The sequence below is a fragment of the Emydura macquarii genome, unplaced genomic scaffold, assembly GCF_026122565.2.
Source record: "Emydura macquarii macquarii isolate MOO-44397 ecotype Brisbane River unplaced genomic scaffold, CSIRO-AGI_Emac_v2 contig_1551, whole genome shotgun sequence".
NCBI lineage: Eukaryota > Metazoa > Chordata > Testudines > Chelidae > Emydura > Emydura macquarii.
The window spans coordinates 6,605,072-6,632,359 of NW_027131688.1; the positions used below are offsets into that span (position 1 = coordinate 6,605,072).

The 27,288-nt window shown below is 41.4% G+C and overlaps 1 protein-coding gene across 2 annotated transcripts in view; it reads right to left on the reverse strand.

The window, feature by feature from the left end:
- Nucleotides 1–27,288, reverse strand: part of SOS2 (SOS Ras/Rho guanine nucleotide exchange factor 2) — an 89,295-nt gene that overhangs the window by 1,922 nt on the left and 60,085 nt on the right. For both annotated transcript variants that reach the window (XM_067554736.1, XM_067554737.1), the window contains exons 11-22: nucleotides 27,054–27,135; nucleotides 24,584–24,706; nucleotides 21,641–21,744; nucleotides 19,244–19,463; nucleotides 18,051–18,170; nucleotides 17,362–17,524; nucleotides 15,669–15,786; nucleotides 10,100–10,272; nucleotides 8,265–8,381; nucleotides 4,100–4,355; nucleotides 2,082–2,123; nucleotides 516–625 (exon numbers count right to left, since the gene is read on the reverse strand). In XM_067554736.1, coding sequence (XP_067410837.1) covers nucleotides 516–625; nucleotides 2,082–2,123; nucleotides 4,100–4,355; nucleotides 8,265–8,381; nucleotides 10,100–10,272; nucleotides 15,669–15,786; nucleotides 17,362–17,524; nucleotides 18,051–18,170; nucleotides 19,244–19,463; nucleotides 21,641–21,744; nucleotides 24,584–24,706; nucleotides 27,054–27,135 — 1,628 coding nt within the window. The remainder of the gene's footprint in view (nucleotides 1–515; nucleotides 626–2,081; nucleotides 2,124–4,099; nucleotides 4,356–8,264; nucleotides 8,382–10,099; nucleotides 10,273–15,668; nucleotides 15,787–17,361; nucleotides 17,525–18,050; nucleotides 18,171–19,243; nucleotides 19,464–21,640; nucleotides 21,745–24,583; nucleotides 24,707–27,053; nucleotides 27,136–27,288) is intronic.

Here is a 27,288-nt window from a genome sequence, read left to right on the forward strand (position 1 = left end):
TTGAGAGCACTGACTACTGGAAAATAATGGTTAAAAACCCAGTAGTGATAGAATCTTTCTAATATGTACGTACACACAACACAAAATCAAGAGTAATGCATCACAGTGTATTGCATTCATATAGTTTAGTTTATTTGCAGTTTAATTATGCTACTTTATATTGTATTAGGACTAGTATTGCTATGTATTTTGTAACAGTAATGAAGTCTTATTAATATGAAATGTTATTTCAGCTCTCTGCTATTAAGTTTTTGCTATGAAGTGGGGCTAAGAGGGTAACGGTGCTGGCTGTTCTGTGAGAATTATTAGGTTTGAGGATTAAAAAATAAGAATTAACAAGGTTGCACAACATTAGAATAATGTGTACATGTCAAAGACGAATGTTTCATAAAGCTCATCAAATCTACCCACACATTTACACACACACACACCCCCCCACACACACAAACACCCCCCCCACACCCCCCCCCCACACACACACCCCCCCCCCCCCCCACACACACACACACACTCACCTTAGAGTTAGAAACATCCTGATCAAACTTTTTGCGTGGAGGAAGTGGAGGAGGAACCAGAGGCTCTTCACTTAGTTTATGTAAACTACCACATGAACTGAAGAAAGATTCTAAAAAGAGGTAAGGACAGTTTCAAGTGGTGCACAACACAGTAAAGTGAAACATTCTGAACATTTTTAGACAAAACCAGAAGCAAACTAACAAACAGATTCTTAGAGATACCAGGTGGGTGGAGTAATAGGTTTTATTTAACCAACTTCTGTTGGTGAGAGACGCTGGTTCAATAAAAAATATGATCTTACCCAAACTGTCTCTCTAATATCCTGGGACCAACACAGCTACAACAACCCTGCATAAAACAGATTCTTGGTATTCCGTGGCATCCCTAACTGTTCAGCCCAGCTGAAGGAAGTTATATTACCAGTTATTTTTGTAATTATACACTACATTTCACAAAGCAGACTTCTGTCTGAAGTAAAATATATACTCATACAGCACGTAATAAGCAATATTGAATGCCTCAATTTGACAGTCTTCCTATGCGCCCTGTATTTATTTAGAAGAGAAAAAACGAAGGCCTGATAAGAAAACATAATGGACAACAAAACTGTTTATTTAGAAGCTTTTGCATGGGGAAGAATTCATTGTCTTTAAGTGGAAGCATAGAGTGGTGTATGTGGTTTGGGCATATGTTTAAATCATAAACTGGCATGGAAAACATCTGCCTTCTGTCCAAAAACAGATAACATCTTCTCATTACAGGTTTACTTATGGAATGTAACAGCAGAAAAAATAGAGCAGACAAAAAGAGTACCAAAGACTCCAATTACCACAACTTCTCTCATCCCCTTTGAAAGTTTCTTTGTCTCTTTTGAGGAGAAAAAGGGGGTATTTAAGATTTTTTTAGAAAAATATTAAAAATTAGGCATTTAAAAGACGAAAACATTGGCTGCTTGTTTCTTTTCCATTTATACACATGATGCAGATCAGTGTAAGTGGATTTCTTTTCCCAATGTTGTATTGTATTCCACCATTCTGGGTTTTCATAAAATCAAACTGCAAATAAAAACGCCTGGTTTTATTTAAGAGGAAATAAGGAAGGGCAAGCACAGGTGGCAGCACGGTACAGTCACATCTCAGATGTACTAAGCATATGAATGCAGCGTCAGATTACGGCATGCGGTACGGAAAGCACCTTTTCTCTCCCTAACAGTGGAGCAAATACTTGCATAAAATTTTAGTGTCAATCACCATAATATCTAGTTACTTTATCCATGCAGGTAGCCAGTCTGATCAATTAAGTAACATTGCAGGAGATAAAAAATGGAAAACACCCATGTTATTTGTTAGGCTCAAACCCAAGCAGTCCTTACATTTTATGCATCATTTTACCATGTACTCTACCTAACATGCAAAAAAAACCTCGTATTTTTTTAATTAACTAGTCTAACATTTTATCCCTTTACTATTGAGATAGTTTAATTATTCTTAGGCTCTTATGATATAAAAGTACATTTAGAAAATGGAAAGAATTTATTGACAAACTAGAGGAGTTAGAGTACTCACTTGACTGTGGCAAATGGACAGGAGCAAAGATGCTGTTGTTACCTATTAAAATGAAAAATGGATCAGAGAAGAAATTTTGCCACCAAAAGTGTCCCCCCTCCCTTCATCTATTTATAAAACATCCCAAAGATGAGTATGTACTGGGGCGTATCTTTAAAACATATCTGATATACTATTAAACCTATTGTTGAAACTAGGGACATTTCTATTAAGTAAATATTTCTAGGCCAGAAACTTTGAAAGTTACTATTGAGAATATACTGCTTTTTAAACAATACAAATATTAAAAATATACAGAATATGACAAACTTAGGAAAATACAACCGAATTTTGACACCAACATTTTCACCCCCATCACCTTTTACCTAGAGGCTAGAGAGCCCTCACCATTTGCCACATGAAACCCAAGTTTGTCCTGTAGTCCCTTCTCTGTGTTTAATTATATGGTGATAAGTGAACATAACTCTTATCCATCCATCCCAGCCCATGCAGTGTGTACTGAGAGGGCATCACAGGGTGGTTTCTTGAATCCTTTGGATTCTGGTAGCTAAATTTGTCAACAGGTGAACAAATGTGGATGGTCAACTGCCCACTGACAACACAACACAGAGCAGCCACACAGAGAGGGGAGAGGAAGTACCGAGGGTGAACTTTACTCCAGGGCAGATGACAAACACATAACCTATGCACTACTTAAGTCCTATTTTAACTCTCAAAATAAGGCTTATTTGGTGCATTGGTTATGTGCTGGCCTTCTGTATAGGAGTTAATTTCACCCGACTGCACCTCGCCCTCTCCAGGACTAACTGAATCAGCAAGCAGCATTCTCCCGAAGACAAGCACTTCTGTGACTGCGCTTGGGACGGCTGTTATAAGGAGGGGAAGGCACACATTGTTTTGTGCACAAAGTTAGATGTTGACTTCCATTACATACTTGGTGCATAGCTTCTACTGGCGAAGAGTGTGGTAGAAACACAGGTAGTTCAATAGTGCTGATGAGGTAGGCACAAGCTCTGCTGGCTGAGCTTGTAACTTCCCTGAACACTCGTGTCATTTGTGAGAGAAAGGGCGAACATTACAGGACTGTATTTGGAACAAATTTCCCAAGCAACTGGCAACCTCAGCTGCTGGCAACCACTATGTACCATTTCAGGCCTCTCTAAATTTTAAGGACCCATCATCCCGAGCCACTCCCAGCAGTAACAGACTCTGCTGAAAAGGTACTCATCGGTTTCAACTTTTTAGTGGAACTCCAGCTTGCTCTATTTTCTCGACTGCCCCATCCTCTCTCTTGAGAAAGCCTTCCAATTTATTTCCAAAGCTGCTTTTATAGTAAAAAAATATATATATATCCCATCACTATAAAATATCAAGTACATTAGAGTCTCTTCTATAAATGAGACTTGCTTTGGTATTGTAATAAAGATGATATACCATCTTAAATAGCAGCACATTCTTACTGATGTCCCTTCTTCCAACACCAGAGTCGCCCCTTGGCCAACCAGTAGCAGGTTTCTGGATATACCCAAGGAGGAGCACCCAGCGACAGAGTCTGGGTATGTTCGAAATACAATTTGCTTTACCTCACACTCACTCTCTCTCTCCCCCCCCTTTCCACCTTCCTCCTCTTCCCCCGCAACAGAGAGGCAACACCTTTTTTCAGGAATCAGACCAATACCCTTGTTGGCTCCCAAGAAGCAACTATGCCTCAAGAATTGACCCTAATCAAGCCCAAGGCAAAGAGCAAATTCTCCTGTTACTAGCATAGCTCCCTCTATACAGGACTTTGTAAAAACTCAAAACTAACACCTCCACATGCATTTATTCCAAGACTAAAGACATGCTCGTACCCCAAAAAAAAAAAAAAACCCTTAGAAGAAAATTACCTGTAACAGTACCACCTGGTGTCACCTGCCGTAACAAAATATTTCTTAAGGAACAAGAGCCCCAGACAGAGTGTGGGATTGAATATGTACTGAGAAAAACCCAAGTAAATATAAAATATATTACATACATACCATAAGAACTGTTGAGATCAAAAAATACACTTAGTTCTGAAGAGGCAGACACTGGTGGAGTAGATGGCGTATTCGGAGAAGTTGGGGCTGATACTGCTGACTCATGCTCTGCTTCAGTAATTCTGCTGAAACTTATCTTACATGGTTCCCTTTCCAGTGGCGTTGGGTGACCTCGCAAGGTGCCAGAGGCGGAACCATGTCTGCCAGTATTGGGTCTTATTCCAGGAGATTTTAGAGGGTACGTTGTTTTCCTAGGCTAGAGGAAGCCATCATGGTTAGTATTACTAGCACTTTGTACAGTAAACGAATAGTAAAAATTTCAACCCACTGTCAGACAACTGGGGGAAAAAAAAGCAAGTACAACACTAAACACAAATCATAATTTTGTTTAATGGTAGGTGATTTTTATAATGGGTTTAAGTTTATTGTGGGTCTGTCACTGTTTATTACAAACTACTCTTTATGGGTTTCTAATAATATTGTGAAAATTTGCTCTGCTTCCATCATTCCAAAGAACTGTTAGTCTGGAGTTTCAGATGCGTATCAATCAGGACAGACCATGAGAGTCAGCAAGTTGCATCCCAGGAGAACTCGTCTGCAGACTGCTGTCAGAAGAAGCCAGAGCACGGGCCATCAAATCACCTCACAGTGAGGGTGACATGAGACACCCCTATTGCTTATACTGTAGATGTTCACCAGACCTTTACTCACATACATAGATCCAAGGACAGGAATCCAGTGAGATGAGTATCTACAGAAAAACCTATTCTTCATTTTTATATACTCTGGTATCTGATTTAGTCTTTGGTATACAATTCTTATGCTCAAAAGTGCCAGGTGCGGCTGATATGACATTGCTGCCAAAAGAAGCAAGACTTGCACTAACGGTTCTAATACAGCACAGATGAGCATTGATTATCTGAATATACGTACGTTCTTATGTCACATCCACCAGGGTGGTGTCAGAATGCCTCCAGAACACTCGGCTAACTGGAATTTTAGATCAATAAAACTCAATTCTACAAGAAATGGAGGTCACTGACCTGTAACTGGAGGTTCAAGATGTGTGGTCCCTATGTGAATTCCACCTGTGGCTAAGCATGTGCACAATGTGCCTGAGATCAGAGATTTCTAGCTAGTAGTGTCCATTGGTCCGCACCCACACAGGTGTTCTCTTTGTATGCCAAACTGGGGGGATAAGGGGCAGGACAGACAGATGCTTCTCCAGCTCCTCTCTCACCGCAAATCAGAAGAATCTGAAGCAGAGGGGGAAAAAGGATGGGTCATGGAATACAGATAGGGACCCCACATCTTGAAGCACCACCAAGTCACAGGTCTGTATACTTTCTTCTTCGAGTGCTGGTCCCTGTGTGTATTCCACATGTGGTGATTGATAAGCAGTATTTAAACAGGAGGGGTGTGTGGTGATGCAGTAGTATAGATGCTTATAATATTGCAGTCCCGCCAGCTGAAGCTTGAAGGAATGTTCTGGCCACCAGTTTGCTTTCCTGAAGAAGTTTGTCCTTGAAGTCCAAGACCTATGAGTAACTGCTGAAATCATATTTTGCTAACAAGGCTTGGTAGTTAGCAATATGGAACTGAAAACTTGTAGAAGAAAAAAAACATTCTTTCCTGAGAAGATCAAGTCGTTTAGACCCTTGTCTCCTGGTGTAGTCTTGGGATGCTGTATTCTAGACCTTTCAGTGGCTGCTGAGTGTGTGAAGAGGAACTCTGCTCCTTTTGGCTAGTACAAAATACCACAACTCAGCCCTTTTTGGGGTGGGAGCACACGAGGCTAGAGACTGCCAGACTACACTAGCTGGTTCCATGATGGGCTCATTTACTGGAAAGGCACTCTACTGGGACCAGAAAGTTGTAAAATGTCAAGGAGTCGATGTTGGTTACCCTGGACTTTCTCTAGTGGAATCTGGAGGTCATTCACCATTCTGTGCAGAAGTTCCTGATCTTGCCTATGGCAGTCAGGAAGGAATGGCAAAGATGAGATTATTGCCTCATCTGGTGATGAAGATGAAACATCCACTGGTATTGCTGGTAGTTGCAGATCCAGTTTGGTCTCTTCTCCCTCATTACCTCTGACAGAGCTAGTAGGTGTTGCTAGGAGAGATACAGTGGGACTCATGGACAGAACAGGGATGACTAGCGTAGGGATCCTATGGGTCCCAGGAAGGCCAATATGAAGGGTCGACTGGTTGAGGGGGATTCCATGGCATCTGGTTCCATCGGTCCATTGGGTGGTTGGATTTAGGTGGATCCGGGATCTGTCCAAACTCACCTCGCTACATGGGGGTGAAGGAATGTCCAGAGCCTCTGAACTCCTGCAAAGAGAGGTCCAGTTCTTGTTCAACTGGCAGAGCTATCAATACCAATGGGTGAAAGCTCCTGCCTAAGGATGGAGGAGGGGAACATTCCCATCTCCTCAAGAGAGTTTCGTTCTTTATTGTCACAAGGTCTCTCTTCGTCTCACGCACACACGCAAAAAGAGCAGACTAAGAATAAGGAAAAGTAAAGATATCCTCTAGGGAACTGTAAGTTTAGGTTCATCTCAGAGTCTGGGGCATTCCAGTAGTTGGGACTGATGGATCCAGTGCATCCACAGTCATCATGAACAGCAGGTCGGGGATGGCTCGGTAGCACCCAAGAGTCTACTCAGGAGCTCTTAGATGGTGTTGATAGGTGCCAATCCTTACGCTTATGAGCTGGCATTGATGTCGATGCCAGTGATTCCTCTCTCTTGTGCCTGGCCGTCATGATCAAAAGGTTTAAATGAGCTTAAGTCCGTAAGACCCATGTGCGAGTACTTATTGGACTTGGACAAAGTCAGGGAGGAATCGTTTCTTTCAGAAGCAGACCTGGAAGAAAATCTGTCCATATGCTTATGGAAGTGCCCCTTACTCTCATGAGAAGCCCTGGATGGCGACTCGTTGGGCTTAGCAGTTCTGTCTTTCTTTCCTGGGCTTGTGCTTGTTGGGACACTGCTCATCAGCTGCGGCCAATATACAGGTGGGTCTCCCTGGCTTGGATCAGACTGAGGTCTCATAACATCTTATGGAAAAGGCTCTCTCAGACAGAGCTCTCACGTCTCATGGTTTTGAATGGAAATGAGCAGCAAATACTGCACTTAGCTGAGACATGTCTCTCCCCCATATAAGCAGAGGCAGCGGTGATGCTCATTGCACGCAGAGAAGGAACCGGGCCAGCAGATGCATTTCTTAAACGTCAGGACTCTGGGTGTACTCTCTATCCATGGGAAGAGACTGCCCAAGGTGGTGAGAAAGTAAATTATATCAAATATACTAAGATTAAAACTAACTACACTAAATACTAAAAAGTATTTACAATATATTCTACAGGTCTGAAGAAGAAAGAAGCATGAAGAAAATCTGTGGACAATGAGGATTCAGACTCAGGCAATGTGATGGTAAGAAGGAACTGGAGTGATGGCAGTCTGCACTGCCCCATATACCCTCATTCGGAGTACCAGGAGAACAACTGCACAAAACTCTCTGATCTCAGGCACATGGTGCATATGCGTACCCACACATGGAATACACACAGGGACCATATTTTTAATGAGGCATTACTGTAACAGCATTTCATCTGATTCCCTTGGTAGATGAGGAATGTCATCTTGATCACTCTTGCTGTTAACAAAAACCGTTAACTGCATTATGGTTCTCTTACCCCAAGAATGAGAGAAAGGCACTCTTGACTTACGAAGAGTTACAGCAAAGATAATGATATAACAGTAAGTTTTCTACAAGGCAAAATATCAGTGTGAAAATCACTTCACGCCAGCAGCTGTTTCTTTTAAAATAAAATGTTAATTTAAATGACAAACAAATCAACTATATCTGGCTTCACAAGAAGATTGTACCTCACTTTAAATTGTGTAGTATATTTCAGTTCAGCATTGAAGTAAAAAGAATTTCCATTTAGCTCTGAAAGTGTCCTTTTTTAGGAACTAAAACCATCTCACAAACAAAAAACGCAATATTTTTTAATAAATCTTGTGAGAAAAACCCAAGAAAGATCTATAATTTCAAAGGAAGTAAATATACGTTATTATTAATATGGATATTCATATTCATTTATTACAGTATTAGTAGATTTTACAAAACAAACAAATTACAAGTAAAAGACTTACAAATCTTGGTGGTTGCTTGCAGTTTCGAGGTTCAATCTCTAATGATTTGTTGAACAAGTAGTCTGTAAACTCTTTTTCTGGTGCATTTCCCATAGGATTGAGATTTTCAAAGAACCGCTAAAATGAGGTAAACAAGTTTCAATAAATAATTTTATATGCTCTTATCAACATACACATATATAGAACTATTCAGTGAAATTTTAACATTTCACAACTAAATGCAGCTTTTATACATCTCTTAGCTTATTGCTTAAAAATACTGCAAGAAGTCCTGAGAGAAATGACAGCAAAAAACATACATTACAAAGTAATGATAATTAGGCTAGGAAGGATAAGATTTTTATCAGTAAATGTCAATTTCAGCATACTCACAGAAATTAACAAAAAATATTTCCATTGATAATAATCAAAATTTACAGATAGGCAGGGTGATTTAGCTGAGGTTAGTCTTGCTTTGAGCAGGGGGTTGGACTAGACGACCTCCTGGGGTCCCTTCCAACCCTAATCTATGATTCTATGTAGATGACTTACCAAGTATCTCAACAGTCATCAAGACCTTCTACTTCCTTAGTTTTCAGACTTTTTTTTTTAACCAACATCAATACTTATAATTTAAGATGACTACCCTTCTACCTTGTCTTGATCTGGTTTCAAAATATTCTAATGCTCCTCTTTGTAATTTTAAAATTATATCACTTAACCCCTTTCCAGAATTGTCCTCAATAATGAACAGCACAATACAAATAATGCTCTCACTCAGCTACTATTTTAGGAGTGACCAGAACTGAATATATTATTTCAGGTGAGAGCATATCATTGATTTATATAACGGCATTTTGATATTTTCGATATTGTTCTCCATCTCATTCCTTATCCAGCCTACCATGTTGTTGCTTCTTTGATTGGTGCAGTACACTGAGCAGACATATTTATTAAGATGTCCACAAAGCAGCCCAGGAGGTTACAGTTAATTACCTGAGTTGTTACAGTTAACTAACAACTCAGCACTGTGTATAAGTAGTTTAAATTATTCCTTCCATTGAGCATTTCCTTACCTTTGCCAACAATAATTTCAATCTGGCCACTGCCCATTCACCTTGCTTGAAGTCTTTCTGAAATTCTTCAATATTCTCTGGTTTTAGGTTAATCTAATTCTGTGTCATCTGCAAACTGTGCCACTTAATTGTTCATCCCCTTCACGATTCATGAATATATTTAACACTGGCCCTAGTGAAGATCCTAGAGAAAACCACTGTTTACCTTTTGCCATGTTGAAAGATGGCCATTTATTCCTACTCATTGTTTTCTGTCCTTTACTTTCCAATCCATAACAGCTTGCCCTATGACTATTTAACTTCCTTAGTGGTCTCCTGTCAGAAACACTGTCAAAGGAGTTTTGGATTAACTGGATACATACAAAGGATTGTAATACATTAGAGCAGCACACTTTCTTCACAGAAACTGTTAGTCATCATATATCATCTTGTTTTATAACTTTTTTCTTCCTCTTGTGCTAATCCAATTCATTCCTCTCCAGAGAGCTAATGAAGTATAGCAATAGCAAAAACAAACAGTATCTGCTGCAGAATAGTGAGTGTATGAGATATAAGCCTAATATGTGATGAACTCTATTAAGGATTTGGAATTAATGTATGCTTTGAGGCACTCTCATTACAATTATGATTATTGCACTATTAAGGCAGTCACCCCCACATCTACTACAACCCCAGCAAGAATATCAGTAGAATATCTCCCACGTTTCTATTTTTTATCATATGTATACACACACATGCACACACAAGATATACGCATATTGTATTTTTTTCTTTGATTACCCGTATTTCTGGTTCTATCCGTAAACAGTAAGGTTGGTTTTGATATTGCTGAATTTCCCCTGTAATTTCAGCCACTTTTCTCCTCTTACTGAAGTTGATTAATTCTTTCCCTTGTCTTTTAAGAAAGTCAGGATTCCCTTCTTCGGTCTTCAGAATATTTGTTAGATATATTCCTAATATAAAAAAAAAAAAAGAGAATTTTGATTTTCACATTTCACTCCAACTTCTGTTTTCATTCTTTCTGATAAATGCCAGCAAAGAAATCCTCAGCATAAGAAGAGAACAAGGCATTTCCTTCCATGCACCAATGCTGGGTTAATTAGCAAGAGCAAATAAGCTACGCATTCTCTCTGAAAACTAAATGTTTTATTCAGGGATCAAGTTTTATCTGCTTAATCTGAGGTCATGTTCAGGAGGTAACATTCAAATATGACTTTTCAGCACACTTTGGTCATCCAAAAGGAAGTATCAAGAAAAGAATGAGAGATAAAATTAAAGTTTAAGAGAAACACTATTTTCTTTTCATCAGAACTTGAGTTTGAAAACAACAGCAATATTTAATGCCTCTCTAAAACAGGAAGGAAACAACATTTGAAGAAAATATATTGCAATGAATATTAAAGCTTCTGAGGTAAATAACTAGCAAAAAGAGCAGTAATCAATCAGTCTCTACAAAATTGTTCCTGAAAAAACAAGGTTACTTACCAGTAACTGATGTTCTTCGAGATGTGTTGCTCTTGTCCATCCACTATAGGTGTGTGCATGCCTCCATGCATGGTTACCTGGAACTTTTTTCCCCTTAGCAGATCCCACAGGCCTGACTCCGGTGCCCGCTGGAGCCCTGCGCAGATGCCGCGGTATATGAGGCGCTGCCAGCCCTATGCCCCCTCAGTCCCTTCTTTCTGCCAACTCCGGCAGCGGGGACGGGGGGTGGGTTGTGGAATGGACATGAGCAACACATCTCGAAGAACATCAGTTACTGGTAAGTAACCTTGTTTTCTTCTTCGAGTGCTTGCTCATGTCCATTCCACTATAGGTGACTAACAAGCAATACCTTTGGAGGTGGGTCGGAGTTACTGGTGAGCGGCCCTCAGCACCGCTCTGCTGAATCCCACGTCCTCTCTCACCTGCTGAACGATGGCGTAGTGGGACGTGAAGGTATGCACTGACGGCCAGGTGGTGGCTTTGCAGATGTCCTGCAGGGGCACTCTCCGGGAAGGCTGTAGACGAGGCTTGAGCTTTGGTTGAGTGCGCTGTGATGGTTCCCGGAAGCGGCACCCTCGCCTGCTCATAGCAGAACTTGATGCATGATGTAATCCACGATGAAATGCACTGGGTGACCAGTGAGTCTTTCATCTGGTTGGCCACTGTGAAGAAGAGCTCCGTCGCTTTCCGGAACGGCTTTGTACGCTTCATGTAGAAGGCCAGGGCTCGTCTCACATCCAGCAAATGCCATCTCCTCTCCTCCTCCGAACCGTGCGGTTTGGGAAAAAACACGGAGAAAAATATCTTGATTACAATGAAATTGGGAAGCCACCTTGGGCAGGAAGGCTGGATGCGGCCTCAACTGCACCTTAGCCTTATAGAATACTGTATAAGGGGGCTCCTAGCTGAGGTAATGGCCACCAGGAAGGCTACCTTCCATGAAAGCACGAGCAGAGGGCATGAAGCCATGGATTCAAAGAGGGGCCCCGTGAGTCTTGAGAGGACCAGGTTGAGATCCCAGGGAGTCCCACAGATGGATAGCTTCCTCGCAGAGGGCTGAGGAGCGTGCTCCCTCCCCCCGCCTGTTTATGTAAAACATGGCTGCGGTGTTGTCCGTCAGCACCTGCACTGCTCTGCCTGTCAGGAATCGGAGGAACACCCTGCACGCTAGACGAATAGCCTTCAGCTCCTTCATGTTGATGTGCAGGCGCCTCTCCTCCCCCGACCAGAGCTCCTGAGTGCCTAGGTTGGCGCTGATGTGGGCTCCCCATCCTATGTCCGAAGCATCAGAAATTAGGGTGACCGACGGGACCAGTTCCCTGAATGGAACGCCCTTCATCACTGCCCTGGGAGTCCACCACTAGTTTAGGGAGGCTAGGACGGGCAGGGGAACTGTGACCACCCGGACCAATGGGTGTCTGCTTGGCACATATAACAAGGCCAACCATGCCTGAAGCGGTCTGAGCCTCAGGTGAGCTAGTCTCACTATGTATGTGCAGGCTGCCATGTGGCCCAACAGCTGTAGGCAGTGCCTGGCTGTTGTCGTGGAGCACTATCCCAAGGACCCAACAGTCCGAAGTGATCTTTGCCCATTCGGGATAGAAAGGCCTTAACCTGTTTAGGAAGGGGCGGGGCGGATCCAGGAGAGCAGTCGGGGCGCCACCCTCGGGCACACCACCAAAATTGTCTCCTTTGGTTTCCCGACCTCCTGGGGGGCCCCTGCTGGGGAGCTGAGGACAAGCTGAGGGGCTGATTTCTTCTTCTGAACCCCCTATTCCTATAGGGTTGAAAGGCCTGGGCAGAGGCCTTGGCTGCTGCTGCGCCTGGGGCCGTGAGTGACACCTGGAAAACTGGGGCGTGTAAAGGCCCAGAGAGCAAAGCGTGGCCTTGGAGTCCTTCAGACCATGCAGCTTCGCATCAGTTTGGTCCGAGAATAGGTCTGACCCATCAAAGTGAAGATCCTGAATAGCCTGCTGCACCTCCTGGGACAGGCCTGAGGCTTGCATCCACGAGCACCTTCTCATACAGATGACAGAGGCTATGACCCTGCCCGCCAAGTCAGCAGTGTCACAGGATGTCTGGAGCGCTGCCCTAGCTACCGCAGTTCCTTTCTCTACGACAGCGCTGAAGTCTGCAGCCTGATCCTGGGGCAGGGCCTCAGCGAACCGCCTGAGAGAGCACCACAGGTTGAAATTCTATCTGCCCAGGAGGGCCTGATGGTTGGCAATCCTGAACTGCAGGCTTGCCGTGGAATAAACCTTTCTCCCAAACAAGTGCAGCTTCTTACTGTCCTTGTTCTTGGGAGTGAACCCTGGCTGACCTTGCCTGACTCGCTGGTTAGCCGCGTCTACTACCAGCATTCCCAGGGTGGGAGGTGTGAACAAATACTCAAACCCCTCAGCCGGGACGTAATATTTCTTCTCAACCACCTTTGACGTAGGGGCGAACAAAGAGGGGGTTTGCCACAGGGCCTTTACAATCTTAAGGACCCTTTCATGGACTGGGAGGGCCACTCGCGCTGGGGCAGCTGTCACCAGCACATTAAAGAGGCTGTCTTCAGTCTCTTTTAACTCCTTCACCTCCAGCCCCAAGTTGGAGACCACCCTGTTAAGCTCTTGGTGCGCCCTGAAATCCTCCAATGGTGCTGAGTGGTCCCGGGAGACTGCCTTGTCAGGTGAGGAGGAAGAGGACTGCTGACGTAGAGCCTGCGAGTGCGCCCCCTCCTGGCGAAGGGTTGTACCCACTGAGGTTCCCTCCAGAGGGTCCGACTCCTCATCCAAGGAGTGGTGCCTATGGGCCTTCTCCTGTGCCGGAGGCATGGACTGCACCCGCCCGCACCCACCTGGATACCCCATGGGGCCCAATAAGGTCATTGTTGCGGCCGTTGTCCCTGGGGCCAACCCGGGGCTGACTGCGCCAGAGGCTATGACACTTTGTGGGGGTGTTGGCTCGCCTGACAACTGTCCGCCCCTGGGAGATCCCAAGCCATCGTCGTAGTCAGAGGCCCTGGACCAGTGGTGCCATTTTTGGCCTCAGTCCCGGGCACCCTTCCGTGCCAGAGACCACCCTCTCGATGTCTCTGACCTGGAGGACGATGAGGACTGCCTCCGTCGCAGTGAGCAGTGCTGACGAGCAGGGATGCGCTCCAAAGGGCTAGAGGTACCGGAGCGTCATCTCGGTACTGATAATTTCTGGTGCCGCTTGCCTTGCGGCCCTGCAGACACCTTCGGTGATCGAGGTCAGCACCGCCCCAAACTCCTCGGTGCCGAGCCAGACTCTGGCGACCAGGTTCTGCGCCGCAACTCTGCGGTGCCAGGTCTTCCTCTGGCGACCAGGTTCCACGCCACGTTGGTGCGGGCGAACTCATCAGTGCCGGGTCCGACTGGGTTCTGCGCCATCTAGGTACAGGTAAACTCCTCGGTGCCAGGGATCTGGAACGGGAGCTGTCCAAGTGCCGCCCGGCAGACCTTGACCAGTGCTGCCTCCGGTGCTGGGGAGCGACATCGGTGTTGAGAGGAAGACTCCACATCCCGTGGGGCAAGTTGGCTCGATGACACCAACTTGGAGCGACTACTGGGGAGCGGCTCTGCTCTACCTTCGGAGATCATCCGGCGGGAGATTTCCTCCCCGTACCAGGGATCTCCACCGCCATTCAGGGGGACCCAACGCTGGTTTCCCCAATGACACCAGCCCCTTCTCACTTGGCGGAGGCGGCGTAAGCAAGGCCAACAAGGCTCTTGCTGCCTGAAAAGCCTCCGGTGTCGATGGCGTTGGCAGGGGCACTCTCCCACTCCCAGGAGTCAGGGGAGGCTCCCTGACCACAGATGCAGGCACCGGAGAAGTCTCGACAGGCCAGGTCCGCTGCATCTCCATACTCAACCCTGCCCATACCATCAGCGCAGGGGAGTGTACACGCTCCGCTTCTTTCTCTTCGATGCTGGCGATGTTGTGCAGTGCCGAGTCTAGGGCGGTGCCGACGGTGCGCTCTGTGCCGAGGTCACGCTCGGTACCAAGGCAGAGCGGGTCGCCTCGGACGCCAGGCAGAGTGCTGCCTCCATCAGTAGGGCTTTCAACCAAATTTATCAGTGCTTTTGAGTCCTCGGTTTGGAAGCCCTGCAGATCTTGCACTTCTCTTTTCTGTGGGCTTCCCCCAAGCACTTAAGGCAGCAGTTGTGGGGGTCGCTGAGTGGGAAGGCCTTCCTGCAGGAGGCGTACGGGCTTGCCCGGCAACCGGGGCATGGCCCTGCTGCTCTAAGTCCCCGCAGGGACTTGCCTTATCTCTAACAACACTTAACAACTACTTATTCTAAGTTAGCTTTATTTAGTTATCAAACAAGTCCAAACAAGGGGAATAGTACTTGCTGAAAGCAAGGCTAGTTCCAGCAACCATCATGGATGGAAAGAAGGGACTGAGAAGGCGTAGGGCCAGCAGCGCCTCATATACCACGGCATGTGCGCGGTGCTCCAGGGGGCGCTAGAGCCGGCCCTACGGGATCTGCTAAGGGGAAAAAAGTTCCGGGTAACCGTGCATGGAGGCGTGCACACACCTATAGTGGAATGAACATGAGCAAGCACTTGTAGAAGAATGCAAGATTGTTCTAGTATACCAAAACAACAAAAAAATCTAGTATTTAGACACAAACGCAAACACTGTATAAATGTAAAGGCTGCCGAATTAAAATTATTTACAAACATAAATGTTAAAATTCTAATAAATCAGAAGTGCATAGCACAAGGGCAATTCTTCATAGTATAGAATGTAATATCTTAAAAAAGCTCAATGCATCTGCAGCACATAAATTTGCTGTTCATTTTAAGCTTAAAAGAAATGCAACCAAAACTCCACCCCTGTGGTGTAACTTACCAAAGAAAGGCACGCAGGGTGGGTTAATTGACTTGAGTTTAGCTAGGTATTTCTTAAAGTGATCTTGACTTAGTTCTACTGCTTCATCCAAAACTCTCCTTTTTCTCTCCTGTAATGCCTAATTTATTGAAAAGAAAACAAAGCAACAATGTATCTTTTGCATGACATGGATAGTGAAAATAAGGTACCTTCATACTTGTATTATCTACCTGTAAATTAACAAAACCTTGGTTTTCCTAATATTTGAATTTAAGTGCGTTTTAAAATGGTTTCCAAGATACTACTACTTCAAATGTCCCACTCTCTACGGCTTGGTCTACACTTAAAACTTATACTGGCACAGCTATGTGAAAAAAAACCCACCGCAGCAACATAGCTAAGTTGACGAAATCCCCAACGTAGACACAGCTATGCTGACAAAAGAGGGCTTCTGTCAACACAGTTCATGTTGTCCAGGGAGGTGGTGGTCTTACACAGGCAAAAAAAATTCTATCAGTATATGCTGCTTCTATAGCAGGGGACTATGCCAGAATAGGCTCTGCAGACACAGCCTAAAATGCCTCACATGGAAATGTCAAACTACTGTAAATACAGACCATTATTTTTACTTTTAACAATTTACAAAAATAGTTCCAACCGTTTTAAGTATGATTTATTTCAAAGCTAAACAAATAAAACTTGGTTATCACCAAGTAACATTGATACTAGGAAAAATATTTTTCTACATACAACACAAACTCCATCTTAGCTGTGCAAAACTGTCTTCTGAATTTCAACAATTTAAGTCAGTGTCATTTATTAGTAGTTCACTGCACTCTCATTTTCAGTGAAAAAGTAACTGTTTATACTTTTTCCTCCTAAACTCACCAGTGTTCCCCAAATGCTTAAACTGCTTTCTCCAGAGTCTGCTAAAATTGGCCTCAGATTCTTGTATACTCATTCTGACCAAGATCCAGGAAAGCATCCCTATTTGGGAAAGCAAAACTTAAAAAATGCTTTCCTTGATAGCAATGTTCTTAAGCATGTGCTTAAGTTCTTTCCTGAGTATTAAACTATCTGTAAATGTTCAAACCTATGCATGGAGCTTTCCTGGTCAGCAACAAAAGGAGAAAGGGGTCACCTGCATCTCTGACAGTTTTTCTTCCTCACCCCCTAGCTGGAATTCTGCAGCTCCCAGGTAGAGTTCAGGTATTTGTTTTAATGTACGAACACTTAAATCTTTTGGGACCCAGTTACCAAACAGACCACCTCTCCCCCATTGTAATCAGCAGAGAGCAGAGCTACCAGGCCCTATATAATAGGATGGGCTGCTGTCAGAACATTTTCAGTGGCATATCTCAGCTATGAGATGCTCTTCCCCCATCCATTAGGAATTGGACTGAAATGACCAACTCATTTCTCATAGGTCATAGTAGCCATCAGATGATCATGGCAATCAATCATTATTGTGTTGGATTTGAGCTGGCAAGCTACAGGGGAAAGACCCCAAATGCCACCCCTAATCCTCTGTGCCACCCAACACCCCTTATATGCTACTTTTGAGAACATTCCTCATGAGTGTTTCACATTACACTTTTAAAGAAAGTAACTATAAAATTAACAGTGTTTAGCCAAAAGATGGTGTATGATTTGTTCTCCTTGATTTTGGTTAGTCTATTTTAAGAAGGATGCACAAATCACTCGGAAGACTTACCTCAAATGTATGATCTAGTCTGTACACGGACACAGAATTCATCGCACTGACTATCTCCAACACACCATTGAAATTATTCAACTCTTGAAAAACCTGCAGGATTTCTATAATCCTACTTAACACAGCCACTCGCTCCTCAAAATTCTCTGTTTCCACAATGCACCTAGTCAAGAAACATGATATAAGGAAACGCTGGTACAGAAAATTTGCTTTGATAGACACTGAAATCTAGTGTTCAGTCACCATAAAGAACAAGAGATCATTACAGACTATTACCCTAAATAGTATATAATCCAAGTGTACATTCTTGGCTTTATGTCTGAAGAGTCTCAAGGACAAATGTATGTAAGAGGTGATCATATATAATCAATTCTGAAACTGAAAATGTGAAAAACTTTTGCATTAAGATGTGAAAGTTTGTGGCTACACATGGAAAGCTTCTCACTGTTTTCACTGAAATAAGCAGTTTAAAACTTAAAAGGAGTACCTGCTTTGCAGATTTTTGGTTATGTCCTGTACCTGTGCCAAGCACAAAGTCAGTGCTTAACTAAGGTAACGATTATTGAAATACACTACAACTATTTTATAACTCAAAGAAAAGGAATCGCCTTTAAAATGTAAGAAAATCTGAGCAACCCCTGCACTTCAACTTGATTCATTGTCAGTACATTAACACCACCTGTACTTACTTCTCAAACCAAAGAGTAAGATTTGTAGTGTGCCGAATCATTTTCAATAGGTTTGGGGAGTTAATTTCCTTATCTTCTTTAGTCCACACACTCCCAACGAGTTCAGACGGCTGAACTGCCCTATTAAAGAAAACGTTAAGCATGAGGCAAAAGAATGTTTAATATTTATTATTTATATCTTCCATGTTTGTGTTAGAAGACTTCTTACATATTTTTTCCCCTTATTTGTGATATGACATTTGGTACAGATTATTCGATATAATCCATTATGAAACAGTAATTCAAAATAATCATTGGATTGGTATTTCAACATGGATACTAATGGACTCTGGAAAATGCCAGTCTCTGTTAAGAACATTGGTGGCGTATTTTCAGATAAGCAAATTACTAAGGACCGAATTTTGTCTTCTGAAGGAAGAAATAAGCATCCTGAACAAAGAAAACTTCTAAATGGTTAAACACGAGCAATGTGTTTCTGAAATGGGGATCTACACAAACCCCGCAAAAGCCCGACATCCAAACAGCATATTTTATTAGAAATCCTGACGCCACTGTAGCATGCAAAGGCCTTCCAAAAAATCCCAGTTTAAAGGTCTTAATTTTTATGAGGGCCCTTTGAGAATAAAGTTATTTTTAGGATGCTACAAGCATTTTTTATAAGATAACTCCAAACTTATTTTGAGAATTCACATATTATGTCCCAGTTAGGTTTTAATGTTGTCTACACACCACAGTATTTTAGTGTCCTAATTATTTGCTGCACAAGTTGAGACAAGTCTAATATGTTGATGAATAACACTTGGGTATTGGACAGAGGGTGAGTGAATCATAAGACGAGAAGAACATACTTCAGGCTGATTCTAAAAATTAAAGAATTTTTTTCCCTAAATCTGAATACAATTTGATTAACTCATTATTTCATTTATAAATGAAGGCTAAATATACGATAGGTATTAAAAGTGATTGCAGAGAGAGCAATATCATTTCCTATTATAAACCTTTAAAGTGGGATTATATATGGCAACCAGCACTTTTCTTTAATTTTTACAAATAAAAGCAACATACTTTTAGATTTCCATATTAAACCTGCTAGTTTTCTCCTGTCAGAACTGCTTCTGAACAGTTCGAACAGTATGACTTATGGAACCAACAGAAAGCTAACCAAGGAACACACACATTTTTTGAATATCTACCTGTAGAGATCAGATTCTAGAAGCGTCAGCTGCCGAGCAATTTCTATTGGGTGTAGTGTCATGAGGTCCATCTCAAACTGTCCAAGGTGGCAAATATGCCATTCAATTGGGGGAGGTTGGCTCTCAAAAGTAATGTTATGACTAATTCCATTTGCTTGAGCTTGTTTTTTTCTCTTGATAATTTTAGCAATGGATTCTACCCACTTCTTCATGGATTTGCCTGTAAAACCACCATTTCAAACAATAATTTTGTTAGAGGTATACTGCTTGTTAACTAGTACAATGATATGAAATAAAGTTAGCATTCAGTACTTTAGGAAAAGATTAACAGATTTGTATACATTCTATAGAAAGACAGAAAATTAAAGTTCATGGACCAATTTTTTTTTTAAAACAGTTTGTACACCCATCTATATTTGTGTATGCAAATCAGGAAATTACATGTGCAAATAAGTTAGGTGTGCAGTTACCTATTTCCATATGCAAATATAGGCACAAAGAGTATACCTGATTCGTCCTTAACTTTAAGAGTCTGGCCCTACTTGTTCAAGTTTACAGTTTTCAGTTGTGTGATGACTTTACAGTATATTGTGTTAGTTCATTAGAGACACGATGGGTGAGATAATATCTTTTATTGAGTCAACTTTTGCTGGTGAGAGAGACAAGCTTTTAAGCTACACAGAGCTCTTCTTCAAGTCTGGAAAAGATACTCAGGTCTGATCTACACTAGGAAATCAGGTCAGTATAACTATGCCACTCAGTGATATAAAAAAATCCATACAGACCCCTGAGCGACAGTTAAACTGACTTAATTTCTTAGTGTAGACAGAGCTAGGTTGACAGGGGAATTCTCCTGTCAAGCTAGCTACCACCTCTCAGGGAGGTGGATTACCTTTGCCAAAGGGAGACCCTTCCTGTCAATGTAGGTAGCGTCTTCACTGAAGTGCTTTTACAGTGGTGTTGCTGCAGGGTTTTAAGTGCAGACAGGCCCTCACTGTCACAGCTAAATACAAGACTATTTAGCATAAGTAGTTAACACTTATTATAAGAGACCATTCAAGTTAAGTGACTGTTAACACCTCTGCAGCATAAAGGATTGAAAAATAAACATTTATAAATGTTTACTTTTGAACATTTTTAAGAATGTTTAATGAATGTACAGTACATAAAACGTGTCCTGGGACCCAGTGAGTCTTTACACTAGGGATTTCAAACCAAAATCCTTTCAAGGAACTGGACAAAAATAGTTCATCTTTAATCAGGAAAATCTTACACAGTGACTGTCAATTCAACAGGGGATCAACAAGTGTTTGGTAAGTTTGTAACTGACAATTGTACTACAGGATGGTTAATTTGGTAACCTAAAAGTGACGTCCAGCATTGCCAAGAAGTGATCTAGATTCAGTTGACATCAGTGTTACTCTCCAAGTGGACTGCAAAGGGAGTTTGCTCATGTCTTTAAGGAATGTTATCACACTGCTCAACAATAAACCCTACAGGAAGTAACATTAATTGAAGCTTCAGGGCATTATTGTTCAGCTCTCCTCTCCTGGAAGACCAATGGACCCGGATTGTAAAATGGGAAAGGATCAGTGTTCCAACCAGGAAGAAATTTATCTTCTCACTAAGGAAAGATTTTTTTCTAAGAACTGAAGGTGGGGAGGAGGCAAAATTTGATTTTAAAAAATAATAATTTAGATGGATAATATTGATGTTTCTTTTTAAACTTTTTTATTTTTTATCAATTTAAATTGTCATCAATGTGCAAAATTACAGGTTTTAAGTCTTTTTTTTTATCATCAATTCAAATTTTTACAGTTTTGGGAAATTATGGGGGAGTCAGACAATTGTTTTAACCACAGCAGACACTGAGATTCAAAGAGTTTTAGTTTTATAACCATTAAAACACAAATTGTCAATATCACATCAAAATGTATACATATACAAATCAAACTAATATAATCTCAAGCAATATTTTTCTTGCCTATCTGTAAATGTCAATCATCATCAACCGAATATTTTTGTTGGTTTGTCTGTGTCCAATGAAATGGACATTTACCAGTATTTGCCAATAAAAAACTAATCCTTCCAACCCTAAAGATGTTTTGAATTCTACAGAGACCATACAGGTTTCAGACAACTACAATCTTACATATTTACAGCTAAATAAGCTTTGATGAATCAACATAGTAATGTCTGAAGTTATTTAGGCTTAGGACTCAATCTGGTTATGTTTATGCACTTGAGCTTTGACTTCAATTGGACTACTTACATGAGTAAACAGAACTGCTCATGTGAGTAAAGCTACTCATGTGTGTAAGAGTTCGCAGGACTAGACCCCCAGAATGAATTAGAAAGTGAAAAGAACAAATGGAGGACTGTTAATAACTACTATACCTCTTACACTTGAAATAAATGTCTCCAATCTATCGAGCAACTCCAGATCTCTTTCAAAATCATAAAAATGATGTTCTACCCAGTGTCGAAAAACATTTAATATCCTGAAAAATAAGTGGGAGGACAGGGAGGAAAAAAAATCATCTTATTAATCTTTACAAACCCTCAAGTCCATCCACGCTGCACACAGATGAAGCATGGGTCCCGCAGAAGTAGAGTATGCAATCATGTCATTAAGGACTTTCACAATGCATATGCACAACAGGATGGAGTCACAACTGAGTGTGGAATTTTAACTTTGGTAATCCTGGAATTTTGAGAATACAACTTTGCAGCCTTAACAGTCATAGTTTTTTTTAAAAAGAAGAGAGTTTAATGTAAGAGTGCACCCAAAAGAGTGAACCATAACAAAGGAATAAAGTAAAATCAAACGAACATTCTTATCGCATTGAGAGAAAAAGTTAGTTAACAGCCATCATTCATAAAAAGGCAGAAGTTTTCTAATTGTCTCTTTCCTGTTTACATTTTTTCATTTTAAAAGCAGATATCTCAAAAATTAGTGTTGTAATAATAATAATCTTAGATATTTTATTTTTATACACTTTTATTCACATGAAAGGAAAGGAACAGTACAAGATCCAATTTTTCACTTATCATCAGGAAATACAAGTTTTAACCTGGCTTTTCTTTACTTTCTTAAATATTAAACATCAAATTAACTTTTAGAACCAAAGTACGATTACACTTGAACTCTTAAGATGAGAAACTTTGCTTCTCTCCCCTCTCCTCCTCTCCCCTCTCCAGGCAAAAAACCCCCTGTAAGCGGATGCCTCAAACGTTATTTGATAAATTTGGGCTGCTGCTTTATCATCTAGATACATGACAAATTAAAACTGTCCATATCAACGAACACAAACAAATCTCTCTCCATACCACCCTAAAAGACCATAAGTTATAGTGGTCCAGATTAAAGACACACTTCACACCACTCTGAAAGTCAATAACTCAAGCTGTTAAACAATCAGAAAAAGCAGGTTTCATAGCTGGGGACTGTCCACCAAAACCAATTTATCTTCATTTAAGAGTTTCATCTAGACATTGTCAACAAAAACACCTCCTCCGATCCCAGCAGTTATCAGTTCGCATACAGAAAAAACACACTGCCTACAACAGCCAGGTTCAGCACCATAAAGGGATGGATGTATTAGAACTAACATCTTGAATTGCACCTCACAGAGCATGGACATAATCTGTTCTTGGTGACCCATTCCAACAAACAGGAGAGCCATGCATTCCCGTGCTAGCTGAAGTTACCACTTCAAGCAGTCCAACTTGGAAACGTCAAAGACATTCATGACTGAGGAAAGTTCAACTTATTTTTTTTTAATTCTTCAGCTAACTAGAGATGGGGGGAAAGGTGATATTAACTGCTGAGAATAGCAATCAGTTTGTTAACCTCTTTAATGAAGGGCAGATATACTATATCTTAGGCAGTGGTGGTGTCTTGGTTCCCAGATCTGTGCAAACTTGAAAACTTCTCTCTCTCACCAACAGAAGCTGACCCAATAAAAGATCATCCACCTTTGTCTCTTTTGAATCCCAATAGACAATCCAGTTTCAAACTATTAGAAGCCACAGATCAGTCTAATTTTTCCCAAGAACAAAATTTTAACAATAAGCCACAAGAGGGAATTCAGTAAACAGCAGTTTTAAACTGCGGCCCCCTCCTCCAGCAAAAACACCCTTTACGTGGCGATCTAGGGTACTTGGCTCACCTTCTGTCAAAAGCACTAGTTTAAGAATATTCAATATCCCCAATGTAGCTTGCATCAGAAGCTGAAAGTAGCCATTAGGGCAACTAAGTGCTGCTGAAAGGTAGTGGCACCAGAAAATCTTTCAATTAAAAACTGGATTATATCCAGATCTACTGAACAGATAAATTATCTGGGCTCATGAAGTAGGAGGAGAGAGAGACTCCAAACAGTTAATCAAGCCATAAAAGAAGGCAATAAGTCATAAAACTGATTGTATAGATTTTAGAAGCAAGAAGCTGTTTATAACCTTTCCCCCTCTGTTTCATTTTCTATTACAAATGCTTTCTCAAAGTAGAAAAATACATTGAAGGAACTCTTGTAAAACAAATTTAAAAGGTTATTTGAATAGCAAACAAAGTCAAGGATCCCCACTCTTAAAGCACTAATCCTAATCAGGATGCACATTAGTAAATTGCCTACCACTAGAGGGGCTAAATGAACAAGGCATTTCACCAACAGGATAAATCTTAAATGCAGCTGTGGTTCTTTAAAGTGTTAATCTTAAAAGCCTGAACTAAGAGCCTTAAAGCCCAATTCAGTTCATTACAGTTAAATAGCCTGGCTGATGTAACACAGAAGGACTACTGGAGAAACAGCAATTACTCTTTGAAGGACTACCTTATACATGCCTATAGATCAGACTTCAGAGGGAAACCAATTCTTCTCAGACCAGTTATGGTGATCAATAGTGCTGCAGAGGAAACTGCACAACTATAAGACTCTACCAGTGTACAAATACAACTGAGCTGGAACAGGGAGTGAAAAAAGGGAAAAGTGAAAGCAAAGAGGATTACCAGCTTTGGCTACCTTTGTGGCTAGAGCGTATAAAACCAGTCATTCAAAATAAGAGTAATTTTAATTGCACATATATCTCACCTGCATCCATTTTAACACCATGAGCAGGGTGTTTCAGTTGTGAGCAGCTTGGAGCAGACATATGATCGTAGTAACCAAAAAAACCCCAAACGACTAATCATAACATGTCTTTGGACCATCAAAGTGTAGCCTAGCCACACTAACAACTTAACACTAGGCACCAATCTTCACAGGAAATGGTGTCTTCAGAAACATGATACACAAACTGAACTACAATTTGGACGTGATGCAGGAAATAAAAAGGCATCCAAACCTGAGTTGTACTGGCTGGACATATTCCTTGCGAAATCTTTTCAAGTCTGCGCTGATTGGCTGCTCTCCTTTCTCTATTGCCAACCTATCTGCTTCAGTGGGCTCAGGCTCTGGGATTTCAAACCTATGAACAAAAAAGCACAAAGCTGATATCCATCTTTTTGCTATATCAAACACACACACACAAAATGCTAAATGAACCAAGGTACGAGGGCCCATTCTTAGACATACTTTTAATGTATTTGTAAATAAAGAGAGCATTAATAGCGGATAAACCATTACTGAAGATGTAACACTACTATTGAACAAACCATTTTCTATAAAATCAATTAAGTAAAACAATTAAGATGGTTTCAGTACAGTGAAAACTCCTGAGCAACCTGTTAAGTTGCTTGTATGAAGGCTTTTGGAGCAGACACTATCACCATATACTGAATAAAAAAATAAAATAGCTGGCAGCTGGCCATGCTGCTATGATGCTCCCTCCTGGCCAAATGTAGCTACAAGTTGCCTGCTACATGGGCCTTTATGGCCTAGCTCAGTCAGTACCTGATGCTTTTGAACCCGCCAACACAGTCTGTAATTGGTCAGTAGTAGAAGACAGGGCAAGGTGCAGGACAGTAGTAGGGAGGGAGCAGGGCAAGATGGCGGCTGGTTTAGAAAGGTGCCAAGATACCCACTCAAGGCTATCTGAAAAGCCCCACCTTTGGCACACTGATTAAAAGTTAAAGAATGCAGCAACACTCTTTTCAAATCTTATCATTGCACTGCTCTTCATCTGCTTCCTGACTGGCCTTCAAATGAAAGATCTTTGTTTTCTCTTCACGGTCCTATGAAATACAACACACATCTATACAACCCAATTCATCTCTTATCCTCTCTCTCTCTCTCCACTATTCCCACTTGGTCTTGTCAAGCTGTACCATTCATTTCAATTGGCCCCCCATTACCATCCGTGCCTCTCCATGAGAGAGAGGGATCCCTGCTGTTGCTCCTGGGGGAAAGAAGATGGCAGAACCAGTGCCTCTCTCTGGCAGGAGAGGGGTGCTCCAGGCCTCTGGCACTCCAAGATGGGTGGGCTGTTGGAGTGAAGCCACTGTGGGCCCATGACCCCGGACAGTCTTAATTCAGCCCTGCATGTGCCTAATTTTAATAATGGTCTTAAAATTAAGCACGTGAATAAGTATCTACAGGATCAGGGCCTACAGTTTAGAAAACACTGAAATGTAATTCAAAATTTAAATACAATTTTAATGCACAAGAAAAAACTGGGCTTGTAACTTTTAGCTTCATGATTTTAAAAAAATATTTCAACCTTTTTATCAGTGTTTTGCTTTTTTTTTAAAAAAACCATTAGAAATTAGGTTTTGCCTAGTCCAAGAGATTACGTGTATGTCTAGTCTAGGATAAAAGGCTTTTTTAAAAACCTGTGTTGTAGTCAGGGCAAATTGAATTTTAAGATGTTAGCTGGTCACGGTGCACGTTAAGCTCACCTCTGTACTAATGTACAGTTTAAAAGCCCCACCTTTCATCCAAGTCTAGATGTACCCTGTGATGACAGGAGAACTAATGAAACAACATTACAAGAGTCAAAAGTGTGAATGCTCATCAATGGAGAAGGAAAAAGATTTTTAGAAATATTGTTTATGGGCTTATCTATGTTAGACAAGTACATCGGTTTAACCAAATAAATTAAAAAAATATTCAATTAATGCAAGCTCCTAACGTAAATACATTTAAAAGTTTATTCTTTGCTTGTATTCATTTAGGATATGTCTATACAGCAGCTGGGAGGGTGATTCCAGGCAGGGGTAGCCCTGCTTGAGTTAGCGCTCTAAAAATAGCAGAGCAGCTTGGGCTAGCCACAAGCCCACCTGGACACATACTCGGGCGGCTAGTTGAGCCACGGCCTGTCTGCTGCAGGCAGGCTGCTATTTTTAGCATGCTGGCTTGAGCAGAGTTAGCAGGTGTCTGTCTACCCATGCTGGGAAGCATCCTCCCCCATCTGCTGTGTAGACACCCCACCCAAAGCTTGCACTTGTTACTGTGTTAAGGGTTTTTACATTAGGGGTTTGCACCAATTTAGTTACACAGATTTTAAATCCATTCAGTTAAGTCAGTGTACTTTTCTAATATAAACGTAGCCTTCAATTATTTGTATTTTTCTAGTATCCACATGTCCTACAGTCATTTGTATATTGTTTCTGTTAACATCTCTTTAACTTCAGTGACATTAACATTTTGGAAAAAAATAAACCTTTGTTAAAATTTCATTCCCTCTCTTCCCCTCCTTCCCTTTTTTAAAAAAATATTGTTTTAAGACAATTCATGACTTTTGGTTTTCCTATATATGGCATGATTAAACCAAGCCAAAATGCACTGCCACATTGCACTGCATACGCCAGAAAAAAGGGGCAGGTAATCTAAACTGAAATACTCCAATGTCTTCAGAAGGAATATTTGCTGTTTACCTTTCAATCAGCAAGCTCAGCAATTCCTGTGGCTTACAGAAGGAGCGGTACGTAGTAAGGAAAGTGCGAACAAAATTGGGATCTGTCAAGGCAAAACAAGAAAATGAACAAAATGAATGTTATACAATGAGTTCAACTTTCATTAACTATAAAAAATTACATGTACAAATATAGAATCTATAATTAAGAATATGGTCATAAGAGAGAGAACAATACAATTATTAATACCAATTAA